The sequence below is a fragment of the Lepidochelys kempii genome, chromosome 14, assembly GCF_965140265.1.
Source record: "Lepidochelys kempii isolate rLepKem1 chromosome 14, rLepKem1.hap2, whole genome shotgun sequence".
NCBI lineage: Eukaryota > Metazoa > Chordata > Testudines > Cheloniidae > Lepidochelys > Lepidochelys kempii.
In genome coordinates, this window is record NC_133269.1 from 26,576,503 (window position 1) to 26,596,911 (window position 20,409).

At 46.1% G+C, this 20,409-nt stretch overlaps 1 protein-coding gene across 2 annotated transcripts; it reads right to left on the reverse strand.

Moving 5' to 3' along the window:
* Positions 1 to 6,846: 6,846 nt before the first annotated feature.
* ADPRM (ADP-ribose/CDP-alcohol diphosphatase, manganese dependent) lies at positions 6,847 to 20,284 on the reverse strand. 2 transcript variants are annotated; one of them, XM_073311877.1, is made up of 4 exons: positions 20,070 to 20,284; positions 17,898 to 18,552; positions 11,206 to 11,322; positions 6,847 to 9,618 (listed from the first exon to the last, which is right to left on the reverse strand). In XM_073311877.1, the coding sequence occupies exons 2-4, from the start codon at positions 18,526 to 18,528 to the stop codon at positions 9,323 to 9,325; spliced, it is 1,044 nt and encodes a 347-aa protein (XP_073167978.1). In that variant the 5' UTR covers positions 18,529 to 18,552; positions 20,070 to 20,284; the 3' UTR covers positions 6,847 to 9,322. The 2 variants fall into 2 exon arrangements, with proteins under 2 accessions (XP_073167978.1, XP_073167979.1); XM_073311878.1 differs by lacking the exon at positions 20,070 to 20,284 and adding an exon at positions 19,763 to 20,022.
* Between the last annotated feature and the right edge of the window lie 125 nt (positions 20,285 to 20,409).

Consider the following 20,409-nt stretch of genomic DNA (forward strand, 5'->3'; position numbering starts at 1 on the left):
CTGTTCATAATTGGAAGTGCAGCAGCACTGATAAATGGTCTACAGCAAATTCCATGAAGCCCTACTGTCTCTTAAAATGGTTGCCATCTCATATTGTTTTCAATGGGACTGAGGCCAGAAGCTGCCCTCAGGAAATATGGCACTGCCACTGCTCCTCACAGCTTTCCTCTCTGCCTCCCAAAAGCCTGCATACCATCTTCCCTGAGCTCGGTTTTGATTCTTTCTCATGGGGAACAATGGGAGGCAGTCACCATTTTGAAAGAGGGCATCCTAACTGAGGATAACAGAAGATGATGGCTATTTTGAAAAAAGGGCAACTCTTTGTGAGTTTCTCTGAAGGACAAGACTTCAGGTTTCACTCTCTACTGACAAACGTTCACTTGTAAAAAATAATAGCAAACAATCATCATTAATCCACAATACTTCGTTTGAGGGGCAGTGTCAAGGTTCCTTCCCCACTCTGAACTCTGGGGTACAGATGTGGGGACCCGCATAAAAGACCCCCTAAGCTTATTTCTACCAGCTTAGGTTAAAAACTTCCCCAAGGCACAAAATCTTTGCCCTTGGACTAGGGTATGCTGCCACCACCAAGCGCTTTAAAAAAGAACTAGGGAAAAGGACCCCTTGGAGTTCCTCTTTCCCCCAGCAATCCTGCCAAACCCTTACACCCCCTTTCCTGGGGAGGCTTGAGAATAAACAAATTGAGCACAGACTAGCTTGGGTTTCTTAAGATCCTAAAAACCCAATCAGATCCTTAAAAAAACAGAACTTTATTAGAAGAACAGAACAAAGATAAAAGAAATACTCTGTAAGATTAGAATGGAAGATAATCTCACAGGCAGTCAGATTCAAAACATAGAGAATCCCTCTAGGCAAAACCGTAAGTTACAAAAAGACACAAAAACAGGAATACAAATTCCCTCCAGCACAGCGAATTTAGAAGCCAAAACAAAGAAAACCTGACGCATTTTCTAGCTAGATTACTTACTAACTTTACAGGAGTTGGAGGGCTTGCATCCTTGATCTGTTCCCAACAAAGGTATCACACAGACAGACAAAAGCCTTTTTCCCCCCCTCCAGATTTGAAAGTATCTTGTCCCCTCATTGGTCATTTTGGGTCAGGTGCCAGCGAGGTTACCTTAGCTTCTTAACCCTTTGCAGGTGAAAGGATTTTGCAGCACAGTATACAGAAAGGTGGTTACCCTTCCCTTTATATTTATGACAGTCAGTCTCTTCTCTTCTCAACAGCTCACTTTGCTGTTTGCTGTGCATTTGCTCCCCTTCTTTAATTTTGGAGCTCTCTGCAAATTTGAGCATAGCTTAGTTTTCAGTAAATAGTCACTCAACAAAGGAGGACACGAGTCAGTTGTACGGAGGTTGTGGGGAGGGGGCAGATATTTTTTAGTTGGTCATGAAGTCCTAAGAGGGTCCTGGTTTTGGCTAGACTTAGCAGGAAGAGTCACTGTCTGAAGACTGACATTCTGTCCTAGCTCTGGTACAGCTCCCCCTGCTAGATGCTCACCAGGTTGCTGTTTGGGTCCTAATGGGGAACCATGTGCTCTTAAGCTTCCCTTGCTCTGGGAAGAATCCAGCAAGGTTTGTCTCAGTCTTTGGTCCCTCAGGCATGCTTATTGGGCCCAGACTCTACCTATTGCTCCTTTAGATAAGTGGACCTGGTGGTCCAGCTGGCCCAGCCCCATATCCTGACTGGTTCTGACCCCACAAGACACACTGATAACCTCAGTAAACCTTTTCCCAGTGCTCCAAACTTGTGGGCAGTCTGGCTTACGGTTTCTCTCTCCAGGGCTATGTGATAACCGATGCGCATAACACACAGGTTTTGCAAAAGTTTAACACAATTACTCTTTAGATACCCCAAGAAATGTACAGATTTAGACAAAAACAATAAAACACTTCTATGCCCTTGTCATCATGGAGTCACAGGGTCTGGTCTCTGTCCCAGTCTGTAACAGGTCTCCTGGGAGTGACTCCTTTAGTAGGCTGAGCCCCAAGGATGCATGCAGTCCACAGGCTTTTTGGGTTTCAAGACTGGGCTGTTGGCACCGGCAATCTCTGTCTCTCTGTGGCTCCCTGCAGCGAATCCAGCCCAGTCAGACTCATGTGGGAGACTTGTACTGTCCCCTTCATGGTGTAGGGCTGTCAGTGAGTATTACAGTGACACAGCCAGCCTTTGCAAAACAAGGTACCATTTATTAGTCACCAGGCTCCGGAATCTGAAAATCCTTAAATCAGCACAGAGAAATGCCTGGGAAAGCATAGTCCATGCTAGTTATCCCAGAGCTCAGCTGTTGTGAACCCAAGTTCAAGCTCTCATGCACTTTCTCTCACCTTCTTAGTTCCCAGGTGTCTATCCCTTCCTCCAGAAACCCACGCTTTATCCCCTGCCTCACACCTTCCAGTCCTTTGATCTCGAGCTGGGGTCTTTGCTCGGTTTCCCTGCTGAGAGGGTTGTTGGTTGCTAGGTGTCAATGTGCTGGGGATTGGGTTTGGCATGGGCTTCTCAGATTTTCCAGTCCTTTTTAGTGATCCATTCAGGCTCATACAGCTGTGACATCCTACAAAGGTGCTTCCATGTGCATAGAGAATAGTCAAGGTTTAATAACCCTTCATTGTTAGTCCTTGGAATTTCTGTCCAAGATGAAGGTAAAAGGTCAGCAGAGAAGGCAGAGTAGCCTCACAATCAAAATGGCATTTATAGATTGATAATCTATACAGAGAGTTTATAATATTAAATGGGAATTCGTAAATTGTATATAGACACAATCCTCTAATTACAGGTTTCAGAGTAACAGCCGTGTTAGTCTGTCTTTGTCACAGCTTCATTGAAAAAGGAGCTCTGCATAGCTCAGGGGGTATATCTATGCTGCAATTAGACACCTGCAACTGGCCTATGTCAGCTGATGAGCTCTGGCTGTTTAATCGCAGTGTAGACATTTGGGCTTGGGCTGAACCCTGGGCTCTAGGACCCTGGGAGTGGGAGGGTTCTAAGGCTCAGGCTCCAGCCCGAACCTGAACGTCTACACCACAATTAAACAGCCCATAAGCCTGAGTCAGCTGACAGTGGTGAGCCATGGGTTTTTAAGTGCAGTATATTCATACCCAGTGTAAGAACCACTGGCTTAGCTCAGAATTTTGTTAGGCTTATAAACGTGCTTATTGACCACCTTCTGATCTTGCATACGCCAGTGTAAATGTGGAGTAAATGCAGCAAGATCCAGATTTATTCCAGTTTTACACCAGGATAAGCTGGTGAGAATCTGGCCCATTTTCCTCTTCCCCAGTAGTATTGAGGAAACTCTAATGGGACTCTGACATGTGCAGTAACATGCATCCTGCACCCAGGGGGGTGGGTTTGTACTCCCTCCACTTTCTCTGGCACCTGTCAAGATTTCCGTTATCTCACAGTGACACAAGAATAGCAGGCTCCCTTACAAGGTCACAGATCTCTCCATGCAGGAGCAGTGGAAGCTCCCTAAAAATGGGGAAGGGCACACTGGTGCCTGAACCGTGGCCCTACCCTTGCACCATCCCTTCCCGTCCGAGGCCCTGCCCCCGCTTGCTCCCTCCTCCCCCACATTGCTTGACCTTACAGCCAGTAAAGAGGGAGGGTGTAGCCCTCCCACTTTTAAAAGTGATGAGACCATGGCCCTCTAGCCCTCTCTGTTCTGGCACTCCTGTTTCAGTGCCCATGTCCACAAAGACAAAAATGTTCAAAACAAGGTTCCTAACATTAAGTACTTAAATCCATAAGAATGGCCATGCTGGGTCAGAGCAGGGGTCCATCTAACCCAGTATCTTGTCTTCCGACAGTGGCTGGTGCCAGATGCTTCAGCGGGAATGAACAGAACAGGATCCACCCTGTTTCCAGTCCGAGCTTCTGGGAGGCAGAGGTTTAGGGACACCCAGAGCATTGGGTATTATACCTGACCATCTTGTCTAATAGTCATTGATGGACCTATCCTCCATGAACGTATCTAATGCTTTTTTAACTGAGTTATACTTTTGGCCTTCATAACTTCCCCTAGCTACAAGTTCGACAGTTTGTGCATTATGTGAAGATGTACTTAGGTTTGTTGTAAACCAGCTGCCTATCAATTTCATTGGGTGACCCCTAGTTCTCGTATTATGTGAAGGGGTAATACTTCTCTATCACTTTCTCCACACCATGCATGATTTTATAGACCTCTATTTCTCTCTTACATCAAAGCTGATGCGTAACTTGTTTGTATCAGTGTATAAAGATGTATCTCAGAGGGAGTGTCTTTGTCCAGCCGAGGGGGCAGTGGAAAGTCCCGCCACTGACAGCTGCATCCATTATCACGGGCATACGTGTTAGTGTACCTGTAATCACTGAGCCCGGGGCATTAGCACCATGCTTCATTGGTAATAAACCTGGCCTAAACCAAGTCTGGTGGTCTTATTGGGCAGTTTGATCGGAGCCTACTATACAGGCTATCTGGTCAGAGCCAGTGTGGCACACAGAGGGAACACATGCACGCAGCCGAACAACTGATGAGACATGCGACTGTTGCCTCACATCTCAGCAGTACAACCAGACCAACTTCTTGTTTCCCTGCGCTACTTCCTAGGGGCTCCTGCTGGCGCTGCTCCATCACCACTTGGACCTGGCTCTCAGACTTGTGGTCAGACAGCCCTTCCACCTGTCTCCTGGGGCAGTGGTTTGCCTTTTCTCTCTGCTGCTGGTCACAGGCTCAGCTGAGGACTCAACTCCCTGGGAGGGACATCTGCCTCCTTCTCTGGTCCAGCCCCAACTGAGGTACAGGGCCCTGCTCTTATACTTTCTGTGAGCGAGGGGGGGTTAGCTGTGCCCACCAAGGGAAGTTAACCCCCTCTGTACCAGAGGGAGGCCATCCTGCCTCACTACAGACCTTGTCAAAGGCTTTCTGAAAGTACAAGTACACTATATGAACTGAATCACCCTTTCCTCATGCTTTTTATACACTAAAATAATGCTAATAGATTGGTGAGGCACGATTTCCTTTTATAAAAACCATATTGACTCTTCTCTAATATAGTGTGTTCATTTATGTGTTTGATAATTCTGTTCTTTACTATAATTTCAAAGAATTTGCCTGGCACTGAAGTTAGGTTTACCAGCTTGTAATTGCCAGGATCACCTCTGAAGCATTTCTTAAAAATTGCCATTACATTAGCTTTCCTCCAGTCATCGGGTAGAGAGGCTAATTTAAGTGATAGGTTACATTACCACACTTACCGAAATGTAGGGCTTAAAGGGACCTTGAGAGGACATCTAGTTCAGCCCTCTGCACTGAGGCAGGACCAAGTCTACCTAGACCATTTTTGACAGATGTTTATTTAACCTGTTCTTAAAAGCCTCTAATGATGAGGATTTCACAACCTCCCTTGGAAATCTATTCTAGTGCTTAACTATCCTTACAGTTAGAAAGTTATCCCCCTAATATATTACCTAGCTCTCCCTTGCTGCACATTAATCCGATTCACGGAGATCTATTTATAACATACCTTTATAACAGCCCTTAACATATGCCAACATATGATATGCCAACAGAATCTGTCATAATTTTAAGTGTTATCTTTGCAGTTCATGTAAAATTAAACTTGCGCTAAACTAAAAAAAAAATGCTAAATAATTCCATTAATTAGGCTCTAAGTGGCACATAATACATACATGGCTATTTTTTTTCTTTAAAAGAAGGGGAGGGGACTAGGCTCTAACTTCTTACTGGCACTGTATGGTTTGCTAAAGAGGTCCTCTCAATATGTCATCACAGAATGATACATGCTGGGATTTCAGCAACGTGTCAAAACTTTAGTCTAATTTTTTTTTTAAAAAAAAGCTAGGTTAAAACTATTACTTGCTACTCCTTTAGTCTGGGCAAGGTGGAGGTCACTAGAGGGGGAGACAAGACATAGCCCCCATTCCCAAAGGAGTATTCCATCCACAGTTGGCTCAGACAGAAGAGAACCAGATATACTATTGCTAGACTACTGGTTGCCAAAATTTTTGTTAAGTCAACCCACCAACTCCATTTTGTCTTTTTTTAAAATGACCCACCATTATATATATGTCCTCTCTCCCCCAGCCCTGCAACCCTAATCCAGGCACAATGCAGAGGGAAGGCCTGAGAGGAAGGGGTTGGAAAGTGACCCCGCTCCTCATTGACCTCACTGTGGCAGCTCCTATCCTGTGGGACTGGCTTCCCACTCCACGTGTTATGGGAGGCTCCCCTCTGCCAGTTGGGCCAAATTTGAGTGGCATTGTGACCTGGAGCATACGGTCGCAGCATCAATCAGGGATGGCCAGGCCAAATTTAAGTGGTGCTATGCCCCAGTCTCATCACCAGAGCAAGGAACTGGGCTTAGTCCTGTAGAACAGGAGCTGCTGCTGCAGGGTGGGCTTGCTCTCCATCCTCCCTCTGCTCCATACCTCCCACCCACAGTGGGCCAGGAATAGCATATGTTTGCCCAGGCCAGGGCCCAGTGATGGGTTAATCCAGCCCTGGATGGGGAAATACATCTAGAATCTTTGGGAATTTGGGAAATACTGCACTAGACAACTGGTCATCCCCTTCTTTAGTTTTGTCTTCTCCCACCTGTTCACCCAATAATCTTCACCACCTCTTCTCTCTACCTTCAGTTTCCCTCCACCACTGCAGACAATCTCATTCTACTATTCCTGTCCTACCACTTTCACAACACTGCAAATAGAAGCAAAGTAAAAAAAACTCATGAGAACTGCATGGCCTTTCATCAGTTTCTGAGCAGTGATAGCATGAGAGTGAAAGTGGTATATGAAGAAAGCACAGTCATGAGCATTCAAGATTCTCTTGTTCAACAATTTTTATAACTGGTATGGGTGGAAATGAGATGGCTGTGAAGGCATAGGATACATGTGATCTTGCATCAAATTTAGACAGGGTGGGTGGGCACAGTGCTCCAGAGAAGCCAATTGCTAGAAGCATTCTGCATCACGGATAAAATAAATCAAAGCAATAGCTTATTTTACTTATCAGTATGAAGCAGTACTCTTAACAGTGGCCTTCATAACAAAAGAAAAAGGGTGCTTTTGACCACTACTTATTTTTAATCAGGTTTTAACTCAAACTAAACAAAACTTTAACTTAATATTTTGACCCATACCAGCTATCCAAGATAATTTGAGCTCTCCCTTAGTCGCAACTTACCACAGCCATTGGTTTAAAGTACAGTCCTACTTCATGACTAGAGCAGGTAAGACCTATCACAGGACTTCAAGCAAAAAGCCTTCTAGAAGGAAGTGCCATCATCATGCTAAACACCACCTGCCTAATGGGTGGTGGGATGAACAGCTTCCAAGTACAATTTTGATTTTTGTTCTGACAGTCCCCCCACTCCAATATATTTAGCTTATTGCACTTGCTTTTTGAAAAAATGCTCATGGACTATATATCTATATATGCATTTATTTTTTAGAATAATTAAGCATATGAATGATATGCAGACCCTCCTAACTACAGAATTATTCAATAAAACTGTGTTCATACCCTAAGTAAATATTGGTTCTCTCGTATTTTAATTAACACATTTCCAAGACAACCCACCAACACTGTTAGAATCTAACAATAGGCTGTCCAAACCCCGATTAGGACTTAGGACAACTGTAATTTAAGACAGCGGCTCTCACCCTTTCCAGACTACTGTACCCCTTTTATGAGTCTGATTTGTCTTCCATACCCCCAGGTTTCACCCCACTCAAAAACTACCTGCCCAGTAGCAGTTCTGCAATTTCATATTTGAGTTCCTTCAGAACTCTTGGATGAATATCATCTGACCCTGGTAACTTATTACTGTTTAATTTGTTCCAAAACCTTCCCTACTGAGACCTCAATGTGGGATTTGTCACATACAAAGAATGGCTCATGTGGGAATCTCCTTCACATCCTCTGCAGTGAAGGCTGATGCAACGAATTCATTAGATTTTCCTCAATGGCCTTCTCTTACTTGAGTGCTCCTTTAGCACCTTGATTGTCCAGTGGCCCCGCTGATTGTTTGGCAGGCTTTCTGCATCTGATGTACTGCCTTTGCTAGCAGGTCTTCAAATTCTTTTTTGGGCTGCCTAATTACACTTACACTAGACTTGCCAGAGTTTATGCGCCTTTCTATTTTCCTCAGTAGGATTTCACTTCCAATTTTTAAAGGATGTCTTATGGCCTGTAACTGCCTCTTTTACTTTGCTGTTGAGCCATGGTGGCATATCTTACTGTTTTATTTTTTTATTTGGGGGTATACATTTAGTTTGAACATCTATTACAGTATTTTAAATAGTTTCAATGTGGCTTGCAGGCATTTCACTGTTGTGACTATTCCTTTTAATTTCTGTTTATCTAGCTTTCTCATTTCTGTGTAGTTCCCCTTTTTGAAGATAGATGCTACTGTGGATATCTTTTGCATATTTCCCCCTACAAGGATGTCAAATTTAATTACATTATGGCCTATTACTATTACTTTGCGGTTCAGTTATATTCCCGTCTTGGAGCAGACCCTGTGCTCCACTGAGGACTTAATCAAGACTTGCCTCTCCCCTTGTGAGTTACAGGACTAACAGATCTAAGAAGTAGTCATTAATGGCATCTAGAAATTTTATTTCTGCATCCTTTCCTGAGGTGACAGGGATAACGTTCCTGAGCATTTCATCTATAAAATCGTAAATCCACTCCCTAGACAAAAAACCAAAAACATTCAAAGGAATCTGGTTTTTAGAGGTGCAGGGTATCTACAACTTCTGCTGATTTCAGGAAGCAAACTACTGGCAGGCTGAAGAATATCATCAATGTTAGTGTTTGAAAAGAAGCTGAATCACACCTGATGGGGATAAGATTTGCATTTCATAACACAGTGTGACGAATAAAGATGCACTAATAACTCCTTGCTAGTGTTATCACATACCCTTTAACGCTGTTGGTGTCTTTTGTGCCACAATAAATAACAAATTGTTCATTCTTAGCTCTTTCAAGCAGAAGTTGTCCAGGTCAAGTTGCATTTATTTCAGCCTGAGTTGAGTTGTTGGCTGTCCCTTCCCTGCCCTACAGCAGGAAGCTAGGCCTTGTTTCTTGCGGAAGTAAAGCTTCTAAGAGAACAGCTCTGAGAGGCGAAGGTGGCAGCACTGAGGCTCTATTGATCAGGCTTGAGGCTGTAAGCATCATTGTGCAGATTTTCTATAAACAGAAACACCATGGCTACAATGGTCAGCTGTTATTTACTAAACTAACTAATTTCCAGAGCACTGTCTGGATCACGCACAATTGTATTTACAATGATCCTAATGCTTTGTATAATACATTACTTTGTCTGGAATTCTACCTCTTCCCTTTAATACCAGTTTATCATCATAGACATATATCGTTCCAAAGGCCTGGCTCTGTGGTGGAGTTTCAACAATCCCTTCCAAAGTAAGATGGTGGACTCCGTGAGAATCTAAATAATAACCACCATCATGGAGGTGCCCTGCGAGAAAGCACACCACACACTGATGAGAATGGATGACGGAAAGGGCATCTTTATAATTCCAAGCAAGGCAAGCACTCCCTGTAGAACCTGGATGAATGGGAATGTGACCTGCAGTTGGAAAAAAAGCAGAATAATGGTAAGAGACATCACCAGTGACAACCCCGGATAAAAGTGTTTTATATCATCTCCCCATCTGGAAATCGCTTATGGATGCTGGAATCTTAGGGGTTTGGGGGGCAGTGAAACCCCTAGAACTTTTCTTTAAGTTTGGGGTTTTGCGCACAGGATGTCCAGTCATATGGAATAATGAGAACGCTCTCCATCTCTCAGGTTTCAGAGTGGTAGCCGTGTTAGTCCGTATCAGCAAAAAGAACGAGGAGTACTTGTGGCACCTTAGAGACTAACAAATTTATTTGAGCATAAGCTTTCATGGGCTAAAACCCACTTCATCAGATGCATGCAGTGGAAAATACAGTAGGAAGTGGGTTTTAGCCCACGAAAGCTTATGCGCAAATAAATTTGTTAGTCTCTAAGGTGCCACAAGTACTCCTATCTCTCAGGTATTTCTAAGGTATCTAGGTACCGAATCCCAGCTGAGTTATGCTCACAAGACCATTGCCTTGGGTCATCAAATCTAAAACTGCGCACTGAGGCTACGTCTACACTACAAATTACTTCAGTATAACTTGCATCGCTTAGGGTTGTGAATAATCCACACCTCTGAGCGACGTAAGTTATACTGACCTAAGCAGCAGTGTAGACAGCGCTATGCCGGTGGGAGAACTTCTCACGCCAACACAGCGACCACCTCTCACGGAAGCAGGAGTTATTTCGCCGTAGAGCCTCTTCATGGCTGTAAATGATGCAGTGTAGACAAAGCCTGAACATCATAATGGCGGCCTCTAGAGGCGCCTATAGCACTCCCTGCTGGAAAAACATTCTGATTTACACTTCTATTCACAAAGCTCATATAGGGTAAAATGTTCTCATCACTCTTTACCAGATGTAAAATGGTTACTAGCTTCAGGGTGGGGCACGTCCTTGCTCCAGTTATGAAGCGTCCTCAGTGAGTTTACCTGGTTTTGCTGGTCAGCCAGCTCAGTTGCCATGTCCTTGCTCTGGCTGTGCAGCTGGCTTGGCACACAGCCCAGTTGCATAGTTATGTGGAGGTGTCAACTAAAGCCCAGGGAGAGGAGAGGAAGAGAGCTCCCACTGTGGCTACTGCTGTTCCATGATCCACAGCAAATCAGTGTTTTTGGTGCACAGTGCCTTTCACATGCCCAGAGCCCCAATCCCTAAATGGCCCCCCTCAAAGATTGAACTCACAACCCTGGGTTTAGCAGGCCAATGCTCAAACCTCTGAGCTATCCCTCCCCCCCATAGCTCCCCTAAAACAGCAACTTCCAATACCCTGCAGCAGCCTACTGCCCCCCACACCTAGGACCCCTCAAATCTGAAGCCCCCTTTCTTGCCTCTGTCCAGCACAGTCTCCTCCTCCTGTTCTGGAAAAAATGTATGTGTGAGGGGGAAACTGAATTACTCTAGAATATAAAGTATTGGTAGGAAATCCTATGAGCGGAAAAAATTGGAGTACCCCCTATAGTAAGTGCAGCATCCCATCAGTTTATCACTGGGTTTATTCCTTCACAGATGTCTCAATTCACATGCATTCACACATACAAAAAGCAGACTTACCCACAACCACAACTTTCTCTTGATTAGTGTCAGAGAATGTAAGAACCTCATTGAACCAATCCAGCTGTGCTTGGCTAAATCCTCCATTGAACTCTACAAATTGGGGTTCAGCAAGTCCTGTAATGAAGAAAGGTCAAGCACACACACACCAAATAGCTACTTCCCTACCTGCTTTGGTTTTTTATGGACATCTGTGCTTAGGATAAACAGCTTCCTTTCCCCTGACAGGCTCTTATGTATCTTGTGCCTCCAAAAATTCAGGCTTCATGAGTAAATGAGGGAAAATGATTTACTAGTAATTTTGCTTTGACAATGCCACACACGCAGGATTCCCACTCTTGCATTACAGCAGTCTAGCAGAACACAGGCCAGAACTTCATGAGTGGCTTTCTGAGCTGGCACTTGGACATGAGTCCTTTGCTTGTGTTGAATTACAGCTGCCACAGCTTCGTCCAGTAGGGTTGCCAACTTTCTACTCACACATTTTTTTTGCCTCTGTCTTCACGAACAAGGTCAGCTCCCAGACTACTGCACTGGGCAGCACAGCATGGGGAGGAGGTGGCCAGCCCTCTGTGAAGGAAGAAGTGGTTAGGGACTATTTAGAAAAACTGGACGTGCACAAGTCCATGGGGCCGGATGCGTTGCATCCAAGAGTGCTAAAGGAATTGGCAGATGTGATTGCAGAGCCATTGGCCATTATCTTTGAAAACTCATGGCGATCGGGGGAAGTCCCGGAAGACTGGAAAAAGGCTAATGTAGTGCCAATCTTTAAAAAAGGGAAGAAGGATCCTGGGAACTACAGGCCGGTCAGCCTCACCTCAGTCCCCGGAAAAATCATGGAGCACGTCCTCAAGGAATCAATTCTGAAGAACTTAGAGGAGAGGAAAGTCATCAGGAACAGTCAGCATAGATTCACCAAGGGAAAGTCATGCCTGACTAATCTAATTGCCTTCTATGATGAGATAACTGGTTCTGTGGATGAAGGGAAAGCAGTGGACGTGTTATTCCTCGACTTTAGCAAAGCTTTTGACACGGTCTCCTACAGTATTCTTGTCAGCAAGTTAAAGAAGTATGGGCTGGATGGATGCACTATAAGGTGGGTAGAAAGTTGGCTAGATTGTTTGGCTCAACGGGTAGTGATCAATGGCTCCATGTCTAGTTGGTAGCCAGTATCTAGCTGAGTGCCCCAAGGGTCGGTCCTGGGGCCGGTTTTGTTCAATATCTTCATTAATGATCTGGAGGATGGTGCGGATTGCACCCTCAGCAAGTTTGCGGATGACACTAAACTGGGAGAAGTGATAGATACGCTGGAGGGTAGGGATAGGATACAGAGGGACTTAGACAAATTGGAGGATTGGGCCAAAAGAAATCTGATGAGGTTCAACAAGGACAAGTGCAGAGTCCTGCACTTAGGACAGAAGAATCCAATGCACTGCTACAGACTAGGGACCGAACGGCTAGGCAGCAGTTCTGCAGAGAAGGACCTAGGGGTGACAGTGGACGAGAAGCTGGATATGAGTCAGCAGTGTGCCCTTGTTGCCAAGAAGACCAATGGCATTTTGGGGTGTATAAGAAGGGGCACTGCCAGCAGATCGAGGGACGTGATCGTTCCCCTCTATTCGACACTGGTGAGGCTTCATCTGGAGTATTGTGTCCAGTTTTGGGCCCCACACTACAAGAAGGATGTGGAGAAATTGGAGAGAGTCCAGCGAAGGGCAACAAAAACGATTAGGGGTCTGGAACACATGACTTATGAGGAGAGGCTGAGGGAACTGGGATTGTTTAGTCTACGGAAGAGAAGAATGAGGGGGGATTTGATAGCTGCTTTTAACTACCTGAAAGGTGGATCCAAAGAGGATGGAGCTAGACTATTCTCAGTGATAGCAGATGACAGAACAAGGAGTAATGGTCTCAAGTTGCAGTGGGGGAGATTTAGGTTGGATATTAGGAAAAACTTTTTCACTAGAAGGGTGGTGAAACACTGGAATGCGTTACCTAGGGAGGTAGTGGAATCCCCTTCCTTAGAAATTTTTAAGGTCAGGCTTGACAAAGCCCTGGCTGGGATGATTTAGTTAGGATTGGTCCTGCTCTGGGCAGGGGGTTGGACTAGATGGCCTCCAGAGGTCCCTTCCAACTCTGTTATTCTATGAAAACTGAACACCTTTGCCCTGCCACCGTCCCTTCTCCAAGGCCCTGCCTCCACTCACTCCATCCCCCATCCCTGTCGCTCGCTCTCCCCCACACATATTCACTCGCTCATTTTCACCATGCTGGCTCCGGGGGCTTGGGTGTGGGAGGGGGTGAGAACTCTGGCTGGGGGTGCGGACTCCGGGGTGAGGCCAGAAATGAAGAATTCAGGATGTGGGAGGGGGCTTCAGGCTGAGGCAGTGGGTTGGGATGCAGGAGACGGTGAGGGCTCTAGCTGGGCGTGTGAGTTCTGGGGTGGGGCCAGGGATGAGGGGTTTGGGGTGCAAGAGGGGGCTCTAGGCTGGGGGGGTGGAGCCAAGAGGTTCGGAGTATGGGACGGGACTCCGGGCTGAGGCAGGGGGTCAGGATGTGGGAGGGGGTACAGGCTCTGGGCTGGGGATGTGAGTTCCAGGGTTGGGTCAGAAATAAGGGGCAGGAGATCAGGGCTGGGGCAGGCAGTTGGGGCTGGGAAGGGGGTGAGGGGTGCAGGCTCCAGGTGGCACTTACTCCAAGCAGCTCCCGGAAGCAGCGGCATGTCCCCTCTCTGGCTCCTATGCGGCAGCGCGGCCAGGCAGCTCTGCGCGCTGTCCCATCTGCAGGCGCCACCCCCACAGCTCCCCTTGTCCGCAGTTCCTGGTGAATGGGAGCTGTGGAGTGGTGCTTAGGGCAGGTGCAGCACATGGAGCCCCCTGGCTGCCCCTACACCTAGGAGGCAGAGCGGGGGACATGCTGCTGTTTTCAGGAGCCATGTGGAGCCACGACAGGCAGGGAGCCTGCCTTAGCCCTACTATGCTGCCGACCAGAATTTTGATGGCTCGCTCAGCGGCCCAGTCCCTTTTTGACCAGGCGTTCCAGTCGAAAACCATACGCCTGGCAACCATATTGTCTAGTACCCTCTACAGGAGAGAAGCAATGGCTCCTCTAAAATGCAAACTAAACAAAAGCATGAGTGTGAATTTTTCAAAAGATAATGGCCATCTCCTGAATGGAAATAACTTTAAGGTGTTACAGCAACACACCCTTTTAGGACAGACTTGCAAACCCAGGGGAGGTAAGGGTGAATCTGGTGTGATATATTCAAAAAAGCAGAATTACAGAAGTAATTTGCCCATCTTTAAAGATGCATTACACACAGGATTCCCACTCGTGAACAGTAAACAGCTCAATGATGTCTCATGCTAAACTGATAAATGTATTGCAAGTAGCAGTAAGAACAGTGGGAGGGTACAGCAAAGAATAAGGCCCAATCAAGAAACATCGCAAAGACAGAGCATACTCCGTAGCTGACCTATAGGCTCTGAAGTACTAAAAGTGATCCCATATTCTCTTTCAAAGCTAAAGTTAAGTTGTGACAAAGTGAGACTTTTCTGAAATATTTTTATAAATTCTGTGTGTGCCTAAGTTTCCCTACATTTTGCGTGGCTACCCAGTAGGGGAAAAAGGACTAAGTTTGCTCTTAGGGCAGGTTAAGAGACATAGATGTATGTCTGTGTTGCCTACCTGTCCGAGCCTGAATGGGCCCTTAAAAAGGACTTGCTGAAGCTGACCCCAGATCAATGGAAAATCCACGAAGACAATGAAAAACCCAATCTCCAGGACGCTGGCATCTAACAACCAATGACCCAGAGGGAGATGGATTTTCCCACCTCTCAGCTGGGAAGCTGAGCAAAGATCACAGCTTGAGAACAAAGGACTAAAGAGATGTGAGATGGGGAATAAAGGGTTAGTTTCTAGAAGAAGTCTGGACTCCCATGTGGGAACTGATTAAAGAGGTCAGAGTGAGGCTTTGTCTGCACTACACAGATAGATCAATGTAAGCTTCCTTGTGTCGGCCTAGCTATGGAAGTGTCTTTACGTAAATGTTATTCCCGCTCATAGAAATGCCTCTCTCTGTCGATTTAATAACACGAGCTCCCCGAGCAATGTAGTCGTGGTCGACGTAATGAAGTCGACAAAATGTCAGTGTAGACACTGCATTGCTTACGTTGACTGTTTCTGGCTTTCAGGACTCATCTCACAATGCCCCCCACTGATAATACAATCGATACAAGTGCTCCTGGTGAGAACACACGCTTCTGACACAAGGAGCCAGGTGTGCACACACATAAATGATTTAATAACTGCAGTGCCTGTACACCAACGTAAGTTAGGTTGACATAATTTTGTAGTGTAGACATTGCCTGAGAGGGAGAGCCAGAGCCAGAGCATGGGGTTCACGACAGCTTGGCTGCGCACTGGGGTAACCAGAATGGGCTGTGCTTTACCTTTCATTTCTCTATGCTGACCTAAGGACTTTTAGATTCTGTAGCCAGGTGACTAATAAATTGTGTTGAAATGACTGCCGGTATTGCTGTAACTCACTGAGTGCCCTGTGTTCTAAAAGGGACAGTACAAGCCTCCCGCAGGAGTCTGGCTTGGTTGGATTTGCTGAAGGGACCCATGTACAGAGACAGCGCTAGCTGGTGCCGAAGGCCCTGCCTAGGAGGGCATAGGCCTGCCTCTGTGGACTGTCGGTCCTGGGCGCCCGGCATACTAAAGGGGTCACTCCAGGAGACTGGTTACAGGCTAGGGCACTAAAAGCTCAATAAACGTATGTCAGAACAAGTATGCAGCTGTCTGTAAACTGGAAACACACAAGGCTTTTACCAAGATTTTTGCTGCAGGATTGTCAGGCAGTATCAGTTGAAAGAGTACCTCTATGACCTTCAAACATTTCTGTGTCTAGAAAGAAATGAGACATAGTCTAAGGACTACAGTCAGTTCCAAATCAAAATCTAGGTCAGTGGTTCTCCAGGTGAAAAAAGAAACAAAACTGTCACTGAAAAAAAGAAGTTCTGCCTCTATCATTCATCACAGAAATTTTGGAATTTTTTTTCCCCATCTTGCTGATGTCTTTTCTTGTCCACATGCCTTACACTGTGCTCAACTGGCTATTGTAATTTGTGCTAAAGCATCCAATTGTACTTATTGAGTGTCATTGCACAAACCCGTGTGGGGTGTCCCTGAAAAGAAGTCTTGGGGGAAAAAAATTCAGGTGTTGAATCTCTCTTGTATGTGGCGTTGCAGCACTTATAATGGCACCACAGAGCATACTCAGAATGTTAAAACTTATCATCCTCTGTGACAAAGGTACAGCTGGCTCCTAAGCAGAAATGCTCGTGTGGAGAGGTCTCCCATGTTTAAGAAGGATGAATTCAAACTGGAACAGAGAAGGGCTACTAGGATGATCCGAGGAATGGAAAACTTGTCTTATGAAAGGAGACTCATGGAGCTTGGTTTGTTTAGCCTAACTAAAAGAAGGTTGAGGGGAGATATGATTGCTCTCTATAAATATATCAGAGGGATAAATTCCAGAGAGGGAGAGGAATTATTTAAGCTCAGTACCAATGTGGATACAAGAACAAATGGATATAAACTGGCCACCAGGAAATTTAGACTAGAAATTAGACGAAGGTTTCTAACCATCAGAGGAGTGAAGTTTTGGAATAGCCTTCCAAGGGAAGCAGTGGAGGCAAAAGATCTATCTGGCTTTAAGATTAAACTTGATAAGTTTATGGAGGAGATGGTATGATGGGATAACACGGTTTTGGTAATTAAATATTCATGGTAAATAGGCCCAATGGCCTGTGATGGGATATTAGATGGGGTGGGATCTGACTTACCCAGGAAAGAATTTTCTTTAGTATCTGGCTGATGAATCTTGCCCATATGCTCAGAGTTTAGCCGATCGCCATATTTGGCATCAGGAAGGAATTTTCCTCCAGGGCAGATTGGAAGAGGCCCTGGAGGTTTTTCGCCTTCCTCTGTAGCATGGGGCATGGGTCACTTGCTGGAGGATTCTCTGCTCCTTGAAGTCTTTAAACCACGATTTGAGGACTTCAATAGCACAGATATAGGTGTGAGGTTTTTTGCGGGAGTGGTGGGTGACATTCCGTAGCCTGCGTTGTGCAGGTCAGACTAGATGATCATAATGGTCCCTTCTGACCTAAATATCTATGAATCTATGAAATTCTAGTCCTTGGAGAGTTATTTGAATGAAACAGATTATTCAGATGGCATTGAACATACACTGCCCAGTCAAAGTTTGCTCTGGAAACTGTATGGGTGACCCAAAGACAATGCCTTTTAAACAAATGGGTGAGTACAACGGCATATGTCACGTTGGACTGTTGCCCCAAAGAAGTTTTCCTGACTGAAAAAAGATAATGATGTCTTGGTATAGAACTCGAAGAAGAGACTTTTGCCTAATGGCCAGTACCTCACACGACAAATCTAAGAGCTAAGAAAGTAAGTTGATGCCCAAGAGTGGGAATTTTGCGTGTATATTATGGGAAAAGAACATACCCTTACTCAGGGCTGGTTTGTAGGATCAAACGAAGCTCACACTGATTTATCACCTAGTAACATATCTTACATTAATTATCAGTCTTTCTACTATGAAGAGCAATATTATCTGAAGCAGAATTTTGGGAACACATGTTAACCTCTCTCAGGCAGTGCAATACCTGTGGGACTATTCAGATTCTCATTTGGGTTTTTCTCCTTCAGCAGCTTCAAAGAATCCTGATATTTTTGGGTCGATTTATCCCTCCCAAGGATACTTAAATCATAAGCATCAAGTAAAATGAACCGAAATTTTGGGACTGGGCTAAAATGATAAGCATAGTAATGTTCTTCAGCAGTGTCTCCAGGAGAGTCCTGGCTTCTGGCAGCAGAGCCAAGGAAGATCTGGTCTTCTAAAGACTTACTGTTAAGTTCAGATTTTGTTAAATAGTCTCTAGTAAAGTTGTACAATTCATGATTACCCCATGTGTGATGGATTGGGGCTCTAAGCTTTTTAAACTTGTTCATAACTCTTCTCAGAGCACTTTCTGATGTTTTATGCTGGGCATTAAAACCATCAATAATATCCCCAAGCTGCAGTACAAATTCAAGTTGACTGTCTTCCTTATTCCACTCATCAACTGCGCTCTGGAGAAGGTGAAGGCTGTGTCTGTAGTATCTCCTCCGGGACCTCCAGAAGTTATAACCATCCTCTAGATCAGCATACTGAATATCTGCTATGACTCCAAAGGAAAAGCACATCTCAGAGTTGCTGGTCAAGGCTCCAGGTCCCCAGGTAGGAGTTGCATCCATAACTGTCAACCAGGCTCCCAAAATCTAATGCAGGAAGAAAGACTCAGTTCAAAAAAAGCTGGGTGCTTTAAAAGAAATAAAATCAGCTGCAACCCCCAGAAGAAACAGAGACATCTCTCCAGATTCATTTTTTATGCAGCTAGAGACCTGCAGAACTCTTTGGAATGAGTTGTCACTTCAGAAAAAAGCAGAAGCACTAGGAGCCTGCCACTCTTGAAAAAGGCAGAGGGGGCAGGGGATTGCATGTTTGTACAGTAATAGTCATGTAATATTCCTTCAGTATGTGACATTTCCAGATTAAAAACTAGTTAAACTAGAGTTCAAGTTGGGAGTATGTATCAGTAATTTAAGGGTAAAAACATTGTACGGATGTTGTAATTATCCCCAAAATAAGCACTACCAACCCCAGAAATTCAGACTTAAGGTTGAGTTTAAAAAATAAACCCTACTTATTAAGAATGTGGTCCCAGATTAGCTTGAACTGATTTTAAAAGACAATTAGCTCTCATGGTTGAGGAGAAAAGCTTGAAGCTGGGAATCCCAATGGCTTAAAAACCAGAAGGCAAAAAGAATCCAACTTTTATATTTAAAACTCTCATGATTTTTAAGCCAGTTTCATGATCTTCTGAGGGCCGATTCATCATTTTTGAACACACAAGGTTCCCAGTACTGTGCTCAGAACTTCTACAAACCAGGGCTCCAGCGGTTGAAGCTGGGCACCCAGAAAGGTGCATCATGCAGCCAGAGGCCAGCCGTGGAGGGTTTAGTTTGATTGGTTAAGCGGGGTTCTGGCAGAGGCAGGGATGAAGCCCAGTTCTCCAGGACCCCAGGTCAGTTGTGGAAACACAGTTCCAGCCTCGTTTGCCACAGGTTGTGCCTCGGCTCGGTGCGAGGCATTGCATGGGGCAGGGGCAGCCTCTGGGAAAGAGCAAGGCCTGGTGGGGGGGGGGGGGGCAGCGGCTGGTCATCTGTTCTGGGCCAAACGGGAGGGTTAAAATGACAATCATAGTAACGTTGTCATGGTAACACAAGTCACCATGCTATGATGTCACTTCCACAATCTCTGGCGTGACATCATTCCACTGTAATGTGGGACAGTGACATCACCCTTCAACTGATGTTGTTTCTAGTTCTAACCCGTTTCCCAAGGAGAAAAGTTTTGCCAGGTACAAGGTTTCCGACTGGAAAGTCCGGTCGAGAAGGGACCTGGTAGTGTCCAGGCAGATGTACTGACCGGACATCAAAAGTCCGGTTACGCAGGGAGGGGGGAGGCGCCGGGTCATTCACCCCAGCTCCTCTCCGCTGGGGCCACCTCCACCTGCAGGCGGGCAGGCTCCTTGTCGGGCTGCAGCAGCTCCCCCTCGAGCCCCAGGGCAGGGGAGGGACAATCCAGTGCGTGCTGGGGGCCCTGGGGCAAGAGACGGGGCAGGGGCGGGACCTCAGGGGTCCGGTTACCAGCAACTAGAGAGGTGGCAACCCTAGCCCGGACCCCCAGCCCACTTCCGGGCCCTCCGCACCGAGCAAGCCGGCGAACTACGAACCTGGCTCTGTCCGCGCTTGGCCCAGGTCTAGGGCTGCTAGCCCGCCATGACTGTCCTGGAGTCTCCAGGAACTAAAGACGAATCTGTAAGTGGAGCTGTCAGGCGAGGAGAGCTCCCGGAACTGGCAACGCTACGGCCAGTGCCCGCGGCCAGCCGGCGCCCGCGGGGACGGAAACTGAAGGACGCCGGCAGAAGCTGGGAGGGGGCGGGGCTAGTTGGAGGTTTCGCCGGAAGCTGGGAGGGGGCGGGGCCAGTTGGCGCTGACGCCGGAAGCTGGGAGGGGGTGGGGCTAGTTGGCGGTGACGCCGGAAGCTGGGAGGGGGCGGGGCTAGTTGGCACT